The sequence below is a fragment of the Sciurus vulgaris genome, assembly GCF_902686455.1.
Source record: "Sciurus vulgaris genome assembly, chromosome: 4".
NCBI lineage: Eukaryota > Metazoa > Chordata > Mammalia > Rodentia > Sciuridae > Sciurus > Sciurus vulgaris.
In genome coordinates this window covers 24,376,529-24,388,892 of record NC_136464.1, presented here as the reverse complement: position 1 = coordinate 24,388,892, position 12,364 = coordinate 24,376,529, and the positions used below count along the sequence as shown (strand labels likewise).

General features: G+C 39.4%; 1 protein-coding gene across 2 annotated transcripts in view; it reads left to right on the top strand.

Moving 5' to 3' along the window:
- The window catches only part of SORCS3 (sortilin related VPS10 domain containing receptor 3), a 582,251-nt gene that overhangs the window by 430,708 nt on the left and 139,179 nt on the right, over positions 1–12,364 (top strand). For both annotated transcript variants that reach the window (XM_079135987.1, XM_079135988.1), the window contains exon 7: positions 6,061–6,179. In XM_079135987.1, the coding sequence (XP_078992113.1) occupies positions 6,061–6,179 (119 nt within the window). The remainder of the gene's footprint in view (positions 1–6,060; positions 6,180–12,364) is intronic.

The following is a 12,364-nucleotide window of genomic DNA, read 5'->3' as shown; positions in this document are numbered from 1 at the left end:
AAACAGAATCACAAGTCACCATATAATTCAACATAACAAAATTGTCTAAGCTTTTAATGTAATTCAATTCAGGTTAACTAGCATTTACTGGGGCTTTATAAAACCAGCTTCAGGAGAGAAAATGATGGTTAAGACTTTATTCCTGCTAGCAAGGAGGTAATCCTCTTGGAGAGGTTTGGCAAAACCCAAATGGGACTTTATGGTGAAATTTGTTGATATAGGTGAAAATATTTCCTTGTGGAATGACAAAAATTAGGAGCTGCTTCCCTGAGTCCTACAAAGCTCTTGGCAGGAATGCAACCCTTAGGAAGCAATGAAGGCTAAGGGTTTTCTACTGTCTGGGTCTCTCTGTCCCCAACCCCCAATGCTTTGAGCATCTTCTACAAAGCATGGATCTCAAGGAAATTCATTTGTGAGTGTGCTGTCTGTCATGGGCCCGAAAATCTTCTAAGAAAGTATTTCATTTTATGTTCTCTGTTTCCTAGAATGGCAGGGAATGTCAGACACCTGCAGCTTCTCTAGGCACCTTGATCTAAAACAAAAGAAGTGAATTGGCATTTCTGAGGCAGCCCTGCTCGTCGTACGAGAGCCTTGGTATAACATCTCTAGGGCAAAGAGGCACGGAGCCTGGCCCCAAGTGGGAAATAGTACTGCCTTTCCCACATATCCTGCTACTGCAAAGCTGCTTTGAAATAGGGCTGCATATTTCCAAAGTGTCTGAGCAGGTCCATCCACTTAAGTTGTAGGGGACAAAGCTTTCCACTTTCACTTCTTGTAAGTGGACTAGTCACCATACCAGCTCTCAGAAATGTATTAGGAAGACTTTTTACAATTAGAAATATGTGAATCATAAGGATTAACCATTTAGGAAATCACTGTGGCTTGCCTATGGAAACATCTAAATGAGGTCTTCTACAGTCTGGTCAACCTAGGTTTCTATTTGAGGATGTTTCAAAGGACTGGATGGAAAAATAAAAGTTCAAGAATAATACTTACCCCAAGTCAGGCCTTTAATGTGTAATTATGTAGCGTGTTCTAGGAGCTCTGCTACATAAAGGTCCGTGTTCAGTTCAGTTTTCAGTCTCTAGTTCAAGAATTCCCTTCTCAGCCAGGCATGGTGGTGCAGGCCTATGAACTGGAGGTTCAGGCAGGAGAATGCAGTTTGAGGCCAGATTCCGCAGCTTAGGGAGACCCATTCTCAAAATAAAAAATAAAAAGGGCTGGGGATGTGGATCAGTGATAGTGCATCTGGGTAATCCCTGTACCACACACACACACACATACACACACACAAAACACACAAAGGATTAAAAAAAAAAAAAAAAAAAGCTTTGATTCTTTTCTCACCTGGCACACTTGTTCATCCAGGCTAAATTCTCAAGGGCTGCCTCCTACTTGAAAACTTCTTGATTTTTCCAGCTCAGACCATTATTTTTTCCTTTTCTGAATACCCATAATACTTAAGGAAATTAAACTGTGATATAAACTTAGAATATGACTTTATGATAGCACATGGAATAGCATGAACTTTTGATTCCTGATGACAAAAAAATTTAATTTAATATAAAGAGATGCTGAGAGTTAAGTCTCTTTCCCTTCTTTCTTTATAGTAAAAAAAAACACTAACATTTATTGATCTTTTAAATGTATTCAACAATTTGCCAAGCATTTTTCATGCATAATTTTATTTAACCCTGGTGACAACTCTTGAGGCACATACTAAATTGTCCGTATCTCACAGATGAAAAGCTTGCTGCTACTCAGTCAAGGGCAGGCAACACCAAGTCAGGCCAGGATTTGAACTCAGCACATTCTAGTTTCAGAGGTCTTGCTCTCAGATACCACAATATGCTCAAGAGATATAGGCCACTTCTATCTTATCTAGAATCTGGTATTATTAAAGCCAATCCAAAAGGCCACATGTGGTAGAAATCGATTTGGGGATTTCAAGATAATTATATAATAAATATCTATTTGGGGTTTCATCATAGAATTCCTAAAAATGTATCCAGCCACATTTGGTGATAATGTCTGTAGCTCAGACTTAAGACCTTTTATGAATGTGGATCTTGAGCCAAGTGGAATTCCCTGTTCACCCTTGACTCCCACAGCCCCTAACACCCTCAGCTACTTCCTCTTGCTAGAAAAGCCTGCCTGGTAACTCCCTCTGCCCCTACTCTGGGTTCTCATTAGGCAGTGAGCATCATAGTACTTATTATCATATCTCTGTGTTTTGAAAAATAAAAGCATTGAGACTTTGAATATATGAGTTCAGCTAAAGACTTCATGGCCCCTGGATTTTAAGTAGATTTCAAAAACCATTTTAGTGCTGCTATTCTGTTAAATTGGACCTTTCGTTCCACGCTGGGCAGTGGCAAACTGAGAGAACGCCAAGAAATAGGATGAGTTTGGCACAAGATCCCTCTTGTCATGGGCCAAGGTTTAGGTAGCATTTGATTTTGTTTGGGGTGGTCTTGAATACCCTTGATTCTTTTTTCGAAGTGTGCAAATGAGAGACAGAATAGTAAGTAGCCATGGGGAAAATGAGCCAGTGTGTGGGGATAAGCAGGTGACCCCTTGTGTGCACCTTTGATTACCAGTGTAAGGAGTTTTTGAGACACCGACAACAAGGACACAGGTTGTCATGTCAACATCCGTGGTCTCTTTACACGTATTTACTGCAGTGTTTTGTTGTGCTTTGGTGCTTTATTCTAGGAGCAAATTATTAGGGCTGTGCAGGTCCAAAAATATCCCTAGTGTGCAGGCAGTGTGCTCCAGAGCCCAGCCTGGGCTCTCTGCCTTCCCTGTTCTCTCAGCCAGGGTGGAAAGCCAGGCCACTCTTGGCTTCTTCTGTGCACAGAGACAAAGAGGGAGGCACCTGCCTGCCATACTTTGAGAATGCTGGGCAGACTGGTCTCGCTGCAGGGTTGGAGAATGCAATTAAGAAGGTCTGTCTCTTCCCCAGAGAAGGTAGATTGGGATAAAATTACAGAGCAAAGATTGGAAATAAGTGGATCCCTGAGTCTCATTTGGACGATAGACTTGTTTGTTTGGCCTTGTGGTGGTGTCCTTCACCATACTGAAAATTTAAGTTAGCTGTCAATTTCCTTTCCTACAATTTTTTTTTTTTTTTTACTTACTGCTTCTACTTTTAGCATACTTTGTGCATTTCAAAACATCTAAAAGACTAGATGTTTCAAATAAGGACTTAAGGTTTTTCACTGCGTACGTAGTAATGTTGAATAAACTCCACATATGTTGTGATGGTTATATCTGAAAGTGTCTTATAAGTAAGATTATACTAGCCTAGAGTCTTTGATTTCTTCCATTTCCTTCCCTCCTATGTCACATGTGATAGATACATGTGTGTCACTAGATATGATATTACAATATCACTTCCAAAAGTCCTTTTCAGAAGATTGCCTTTCTATGAATTTTAACACAAAGTATACAAAATATGTTTACTAAGTCTTCTTTTGTCTTACATGGGTGACCTCTTAATATCTACAAAATTAGGACTCCTTTGTCCAATATTTATACAATACGTGTGGTACAGCAAAGTTAAATGAAATGCATGTAGCATAAAGTGGAATGGCTAAACAAATTTTCTAACACATTAGCTGTCAATTTTTTGAAATCAATAAGTTTTGCATTAAAAATACAGAGACGCCTAGCTTCACTTATAAACTCAGAAGGTATTATACCTGAAGGTCATTGAACTGGAGCTGAGTAGCAGCTTTCCCTTAAAGACCACCTATTTGTCCTTGTATTGTGGTCCTTGCTGTGCCTCAGTGATCCGCAACCCAGATCATGCAACAGCCACCACTGATTAGCTTATGGTGGCTCATCTCACTCTTACACAAAATTTCCTTGGCACCTTGGCTATTTGCATTTATTAAGAATAGTTATCAAAGGTCTTCTATTTTCATAGAACGATATCTAGGTCTTGTCCTATGGTTCTCAGAACAGTTGGTGATTTTGGCAATGGGAAATATCAGCTGAGGCTTAGGTTTTAAAGATGACTTTAGCTGTTCCTCCTGGTCCCTCTGGCTTCCAAACTATCATCCACATGAACCCTTGTCATGAGGGCAATAGAAAACACAGAAGAGGAGTGTGTCCTCAGCAAGAGGCACGGATAAAAAACTGAAGGGGATACAATCTGGAAATGCTTCAGAGGCTGAACTGCCTAGGCTTAGGAACCAATTAGATTATAGGGGATGTGGAAGAAAGAAAAGTTAAGGGGTTGAGGCTACTGGCAGATGATAGATCTGCTGATGGAGAGAATGTCAGACATATTTGGATTGTGACTACCAAAGCAAATAGACTTTGCTCAAATATAAACATTCAAGAAGCAGGACTGCATAGCACATTATGATATAGCATTTCCCACTAAAATGTTTACTTATTAAATTAGCATCACATTTATAAATTAATGTGTAATAGCTAGCAACATAAATATAAGTAAGCCCCGTCCTAGACAGCAGGACCTCTTAGAATAGAAAAATCTTTCTCATTATTTATTTTATTCCTAGTACCTCAATGATGCCCAATATATAGTATGTGCACAAGAAATATTCATTTAATTAATTAATTACAGATAAACAGGAATAATTAAAACTGCCTTTCTTTTAAACTCAATCATTGTATTTTTTTTTTATTCAAACCTTTGCCCTTTGTCTCTGCTGCCTACCAGCCCCTCCATTGTAGCCTCTGACAGCTACACACCCAAATGCACAAGGAAGCAGTTGCATTAGATAAATGCATGCAATAATGCATGTGCATTTTTGTCTTTAGATGATAAAGATTTCCCTACTTTCAATCTTCAAAAGAGCTCTACTTTTCATTTGGACCATCTGTTTCTAAATTCCATGAAATGAGCAATAATCATTTTTAAAGCAAATTTGCAGAGTGTTTCTTCACAGAGATTCATCTGTAGTGTTTCTTAGGGAGCAAATAACTGAATGGATTGTCTTTCTGGGCAACCCTGCAGTTATAACAGAATGCCTTTGAGGTCAAGGGCTTCCTGTTCAGCTACTATTGGCACCATGAGGTTTTTGGGCTGCTTGAGGGGATCAAAAGTGATCAGCTGTTAGATCTGTAGAAGAATTTATGGATAATTATACAATTTAAGAATTTTACATAAGAAATAAGGGACTGCATTATTCTTTATATATATTAATTTTCTTATTTGTTCTAATTAGTTGTACATGACAGAAGAATGCATTCATGCATTTTGATAAATCACACAGAAATGGAGTGTAATATCTCATTTTTCTGAAAGTACATATTGTAGGATCACATCAATCATGAAGAATAGTAGAGTGACTGCATTCTTACTATAAAAATAATAAAGGTGCACAAGAGGTGAAAATCAAAATCCTCACTCCATCCATTTCCTTAAGTCCATTCTTTTCCCCAAAGTAAACATAGTTAATTTTTATATGTACCATTTAAAACTTACCTTCTATACATTTATACCATAAAACTATATATCTATGAAGACAAGAGTGTTTTAAAACCGTAAGTGGGATCATGCTAAATATAATGCTATGTAGTTTCTCAACAGGTTGCAGAGAGCCACATCTTGGAGAAGTGCATGCGTATCAACCGAACCTTTTAATTACACCATGATGGTACTCTGTTGTAGGTCTGCACCTTAGTTTATTTAAATGTTTTTAAATTTATGGACATTTAGCCTGCCACAATGAATATCTCTGCCCTTCCTCTATGTGAAAATATATGAGTATTTCTGTGGGAAAAACAATCCCTTGAATTAGAACTGCTGGAATAAAATATGTACATGTAAAATCCTACTATACCAGCTTCTACCAGAAAATATACCAGCTTCCTTTTTCGACAGTAGACTGTGTGATTAACTCTTTCCCCACTCCCTTGACTAAAGTAGGTATTGACATTTTAAAAACTAATTTCAAATTTTATGCACTTGTTGTTATTTTAAATGACATCATGGATTCCCATGAAGTAGAGCTCAGTGTACTGATGGGAGCTTGGCCTGCCATTTCTACTTGTGTCTAAGCATGGCTCTGCCTCCTATTTCAGATGCTCACTACCTCACCTGCAGGATCCAGGAGTGTGCTGAGACAACTCGGAGTGGTCCCTTTGCCCGCTCCATTGACATCAGCTCTCTGGTTGTCCAGGATGAATATATCTTCATTCAGGTGAGTACGGAAAGTGCAGCCACGTAGGAAGAGAATGTGAGAGAGAAGCTGGCTGAGGCTGGGAAATCAGGATGACTTACCCAGGTTGTGGAGCTGGGTCATTGTCTCTCTTCCATTGTGGGGCCCAAGGCCCCTGGGCCTATGCTCAGGACTAAGATGTTACGTGGCTCAAGGCATTTAAGGGGCCCACTGAATCCCTTGGTTGGACCGACATTTCATGCTAACAGAGTTGTCTTGAAGTGATTAAGTCTTGGACTGGGGTTTGAGGTTATTTAAAGTCAAATGTCTAATGCGTTTTGACTTTAAGTAATTTATCAAAGCCTCATTCTATTTCTGTCCAAAGTGACTTGTCTAACTTGGGAATGAAAATCCCCAATACATTTAGCATCTCTAGAATTTTCTTTCTGGAAAAATTAAGAGCTCACTAAATTTTCCCCTCTCTTCCCAGCGCTTAGTACCCCTGCAAACATCCAAGTCCCAGGTCCCATACAGAAAACGAGGTGGAACTCACCATTTTAGGCAGGCAAGGGATCTTTCTTTCAGGCTTTGAGTTTCACTATGTACTGAAGGAGGTGCAAAGTAGAACAAAAATGAGGGGAAATGAAAGGCGATGCTCCACCTGGTGACTGACACAGTGCATGCGACCAGTCAACCCTGGGCTTTGATGACAACCTTGCGTTTCTCATTATTGTACTCTCAGTTGTTTTGAACATTGTTTTCCAGTGGACTTTTTGACAGCCCCCTGTGCATGCTTAGACCTAAGCATCTGAATGACCAGTTCTCTGGTCTCTTAGTACAGACCACGCTGCCTCCTCTGGAACTTTCTAAGAACTTCCCAGCTGAGTGTGACTTCCGTCCCGCGCACCCATTCAGCACTGTGAATGGGTCTCTGCGCCTCCTCTAACACACAGGCCATTAGGAGTTGGTGCTTCTTAAATCTGAATGTATTTGTCTCCTTCTTTCCAAATTGCTTATTATATTGAGGACAGGGACGGAATTTTACGCTACATTTTATCCTTTACCCTTGGCCCTACTAAGATGGTTTGCAAATCAGGGTGCTCATTGCTGACTGAACACTTGTCATGTAGGTAGGTTTTTGGTGTAGCAGTTACTCCATCCTACAGCTTAGTTGCATGGATTTTTTTTTTTTTTTTTTAAGGTCTGGTAAAATACAGGAAAGGTATCAGTCACTCAGAAACCAACCAGAAGGAGGGAATGAAAGAGGATGTCTCTGTGACTTAAAGGGAAAAAAAAAAATCCCTGTGTCTCAGCTTGATTTAAAACCGGATTCTTAGGATTGTTTATTGTTCTCTAAATCTTGGCAGGTCACTGTCACTCTCGTTATCTGATTCACTGGTGTTTATTAAACATGTGCACTACAAAATACATAAAGCTATTCACTACTCTTGGTGTTTCCTAGACTTCTGCTTCTGGCCTGCTTCCCTTGGCACCCAGGACTCACTGCCTGAGCAGTCACGTGGTTTTGATGACCCTCAACTCTGTGAGCTGTATGTTCCATCATGTACTTTAGACATCAATATCTAATAGCCACCTCAACATGACAGAAAAACAAAATCAACTTGACCCCCTGACATGACCTCCTACTAGGTCACTCAACGTAGAAACCCTAGAACATGTTGTAAAATTGAAGGAATCCACAGCCTCTGCTAGTACCACTCAGTTATTTCTCTGGCATTGCTTTTTATTCCATTCCCAGTGTTATGGTCCCATGTATTATATTTAGTTATGAGGTATCCCCTAAAAGCTCATGTGTGAGACAATGCAAGAATGTTCAGAGGTGAAACAATTAGGTTATGAGAACTGTAACCTAGCAGTGGATTAATCCACTGATATGGATTAGTTAGGTGGTTACTCCAGGCAGGAAGGGTGAGGCTAGAGGAAATAAGTCCTGGGGGTGTGCCTTTAGGGTGCATATTTCCTCCCTGATGAACAGGAGTTCTCTGCTTCCTGGTTGCCATGTCCTGAGCTGCTTTCCTCCATCATACCCTTCCGCCATGATGTTCTGCCTCAAATCAGACCCAGAGCTGTGGTGTCAGCCAACCCTGAACTAAACCTCTGAAACTATGAGCCAAAATAAACTTTAGCTCCTCTAAGTTGTTCTCGTCAGGTCTATTGGTAATGACGATGCAAAGATGACTGAAACACCACATAAGGCTATTTTTTTTTTCTCTTTAGTGAAGTTTTTTTTTTTTTTTTTTTTTTTTTTTTAAGGAAAAGCACAGGAATGATTTATGAATCTACCAATCTGTTTGCCCATTCCTTAATGCAAAAGCTGTATATAAGGATGAACATGGCAGAATTGTTTCTGAGAAACATGATTTAAACTTTTAAATCTCCAATATTTGTGTTCCTTGTAGTGCATAAAGTTTTCTATAATTCTACAGGCAGATATCTGATATTTAAAAAGAAATAATTCTCCTGAAACATTTCTATTTTAGTATTACACTGGAAGCAAGGAGAGGTGTCATTTTTTCAATCAGCATCATTTTCATTTTGTTTGGAAGAGATATGGGGTTCCATGATTCAGTTCCTTCTTCTTCCTTGCCTGGTACCTGTGAAGCCCTGGTTCTATGTGTGGTGGCTTAAGATAGTGAACACAAGACAGTTCTTGCCTTAGTGAAACTAATTCCAGTGGGGGTCCAGAAAAAGCCATGTGTGTGTGTGTGTGTGTGTGTGTGTGTGTGTGTGTGTGTGTGTGTGTGTGGTACTCCTATGTATACACAGATATGAACAATGAACAGGTGTGAAGTGCAATGCTAATTAGGGCATGTTGGGCAGAGCCTGATGACCAGCAGCTCTTCAGACTGTGGCTTGCCACGCTCAGCTGTGTGACCTTGAGCTGCACTTCACTTATCTATAAAAAGAAGATACTTGTAGAAGATACCTCCTTCATAGATTGCTGGGAGGATTTCTTTTGTCACTTACATTTGAGAGTCCAGTACTCTGATGATTCTGTTATATGAACTATCTTTTTAATCTATCCTTTACTATTATTTATTTATCTACCCACAGAATATGTCAGATGGTGACAGTACTGTGGATCAAAATAAATCAGGCAGTGCAAATGTTGGGGACACAAAGGTATTGCTATTTTATTAGGAAGACCTGAGCAGGCTGGGTCGAGTGGGGAACCAGGCATGGGGTGGCAGGAGACAGCATGGTCAGCAGGGAATGTGGAGCCAAATGTGTTAGAGTCTGGCTCCATGGGAAGTGATGGAGCAGTTAGAGATGAGAGTCTGCATTCAGGAGCAGGGGTGGTTGGGAGGTGGTGGCTGAGTATATAAACGGGAAGGTTGTCAGCATATTGAAGTCATCGAGGGAGTTTAGTATAGGTAGAAAAGAGAACCACTACCAATACTGGGTCCCAGGGTGCTCCCTATGTAGAGTTCAGGGAGATGAGAAGGAGCCAGCAGGTGAGGCTCTGACTGAGTGTTGAAAGATGAGGTCAGAAAGGCCATGGGGTGCTTAGTCCCATGGGGTCCTGAAGCCTGTGTTAAGTACTTCAGATTTTACTATCAATAAGATAGGAAGCTAAGGATTAACAATGCCTGAAATAGTGCATAAAAACTTTGAGTTTTATTAATCACCCGATAAATGCAAATTAAATACTATTATTTGCAACCACCAATTACCCAAGAATGAAATTGAATAAAAGAGTAGCAGAAGGTTGCAGATAAACAGGCACACATATACATTAGTTAGCCATTGCTGTTGTATCAACCCTTCCCTCCTCACAGGTGACTTTGGCTATTTGTTTGATAGCGAGGACACCTGTACCTTGGTTCTGACCATGTGTTTAGTGTTCAGTTACAATAACTTTTCTTTTTAAAAAACTTTTATTATACGGTCTGTTCTCTTGGCTTTTCATGGGTTCCTTTGGTAATGCTGAATATCTGTGTGTTTGTTTTAACTGCTTAGCTTTAAGAACAGAACTGTATAATGTACTGAATCTTCTATTTCTGTACCTCCATTGATTTCCTCCTGTGAGCAATTATAAAATTAGTGTGTTTCCTTCCCTCTCTTTAATTCGTCCACCACCCAGTTTTAACTGACTGTATTATTTCCTGATGTTTGCCTTACTATCTTGAAATATAATTCTTTTACACCTAAATATTTTATGAATCATTGCTGAAGAAAGGCAAAATAACATAGTGCACCTTTATGACCTCCGCCCTGCTCCCTTTCCCAGCCCATTTCCACCAGCTTAGTCATTTAGAGCACATGCATTTTGTTCTGACCCGTTAGCCATGCATTTGTTTTGTATTTTGATCTTAGTTTTACCAGGTGCATGTGTGCAACTGTCCCTACTATTTAGCTCCTGGTTGTCTGAAGTTTGTCCTTTAGTAATGTCTTTAGGAACAGCTCACTCTCAGATGTTGGAAATGTGTTTGTTTGGCCCTTTATGCCTGCAAGTAATTTCTCAGGGTCTAAAATTGATATGCTATTCCTTCTGTGAGAATTTGGCTCTGTTAACTTCCTTAAGTTCCAGTGTCCGGCCAGTCTGAGGTTTTCTTTAACTGTTTTGTCTTTTTTTCTTTTTGAGGGTGTGTTTAGGGAGGTGGTTGTTATTTTCTTTACCTTTGATAACAAAGTCCTTTTCCCTCTATGTTTGAATGCTAGTTGCTTATGAGTGTGTGCCTTGTGGTTGGTGTCCAGTGTCATTCCTCTCCTCAGGAACATGAGTCTGTCATTCAGTAGGTTATTTTTCCTTCATTTTTAATTTCTCAAAATTTCTTGAAACATGTGTTTTATTTCAGCTTCATTGTTTTGGCGCTCTTCATTCAGGACCCAGAATGCACATAACAGACAAGAAAGACAAAAGAGAGACATTATTTCATTCCATCCCCAACTTGAGCAAACTGACTGAAATGAGATAAGAACAGTCTTACCCTGTCCTGGAATGAGTATTCTGTAATGTTCAGCCTGAGTCGCCTTCTTTGCTCTCTTCTGTTTTAACTTCCTTTCTGACATTTGCCAGCTTTAATTTTATCTTTGATCTCTTCCTGTTGTCTCAACATATCTTCCCTGAGTTCTCCTATTACTGTTTGAAAGTGATTTTTAATTGTAGTAATGTGGTTGCAGTTTTGGTTTGCTCCATGGAATTGTATTTGTTCTATGTCTGCTCTTGTTTATTCCTGTTCCTTCCCCTTTTTTATTTTTCTGAAATTTTTTGAGGTTTCTATCATTTGTTTATTTTTCATTTGTTCTTTTGAGATGTACATGGCAGTAGAGTGTATTTTGACATATTATACATGCATGGAGTATAACTTATTCTAAGTAGGATTCCATTCTTGCAGTTGTACATGACGTGGAGTTACACTGGTTGTGTGTTCATCTATGAACATGGGAAAGTGATGCCCAATTCATTCAGTGTTTACTATGACCATCCCGTCTCCCTTTCCTTCATTCCCCTTTGTCTAATCCAATGATTCTTCCCTATCCTCCTGCCTGGACTCCTTATTGTGTCTTAGCATCTGCATATCAGAGAGGACATTAGGCTTTTGGTGTTTTGGGATTGGCTTATTTCACTTAGCATGATAGTCTCCGTTTCCATCCATTTACCAGTAAATTCCATAATTTCATTTTTCTTTATAGCTGAGTCTGAGTAATATTCCATTGTGCACACAGACCATATTTTCTTTATCCATTCATCTGTGGAAGGGTACTGAGGTTTGTTCCATAGCTTAGCTGCTAACCATCACTAATTTTTTAATGACCTGAGCTCTGCCTTCACACATTATTTGAGGAGGTCTTTTTGGTGCTATATCATGGCTTTGTCTCTGCTTATCGAGGGTCTTCCTTGGTTCTCAGTGAGGTTCCCTGTGACACAAATATATTTTTCTGAGTAAATTCTTCTCATACATTTGAACCACTTGGAATGAGATCAATATGACTTCTTTTCCACAAATACTGTATTTCTGGATTAAATATTCATTAAGTGTAGAGTTTGTATTTCTCCTTTGTTTTCCTTTTTGCTCTGGAGTGACTTACGAGTGGAAAAAGAGGAAGCACTATCATTGTGTGGCTGTTTTAAACCATTTATAAATCCTTATCGTGCATCTTCTGAAATGGTGCAATAGCTTGCTAACTGATTTCACAGCAACACCCTGTCCAATCACACTGCTATTTCCAAAGTCATTTATTTAAAATATAAATCAATGTTC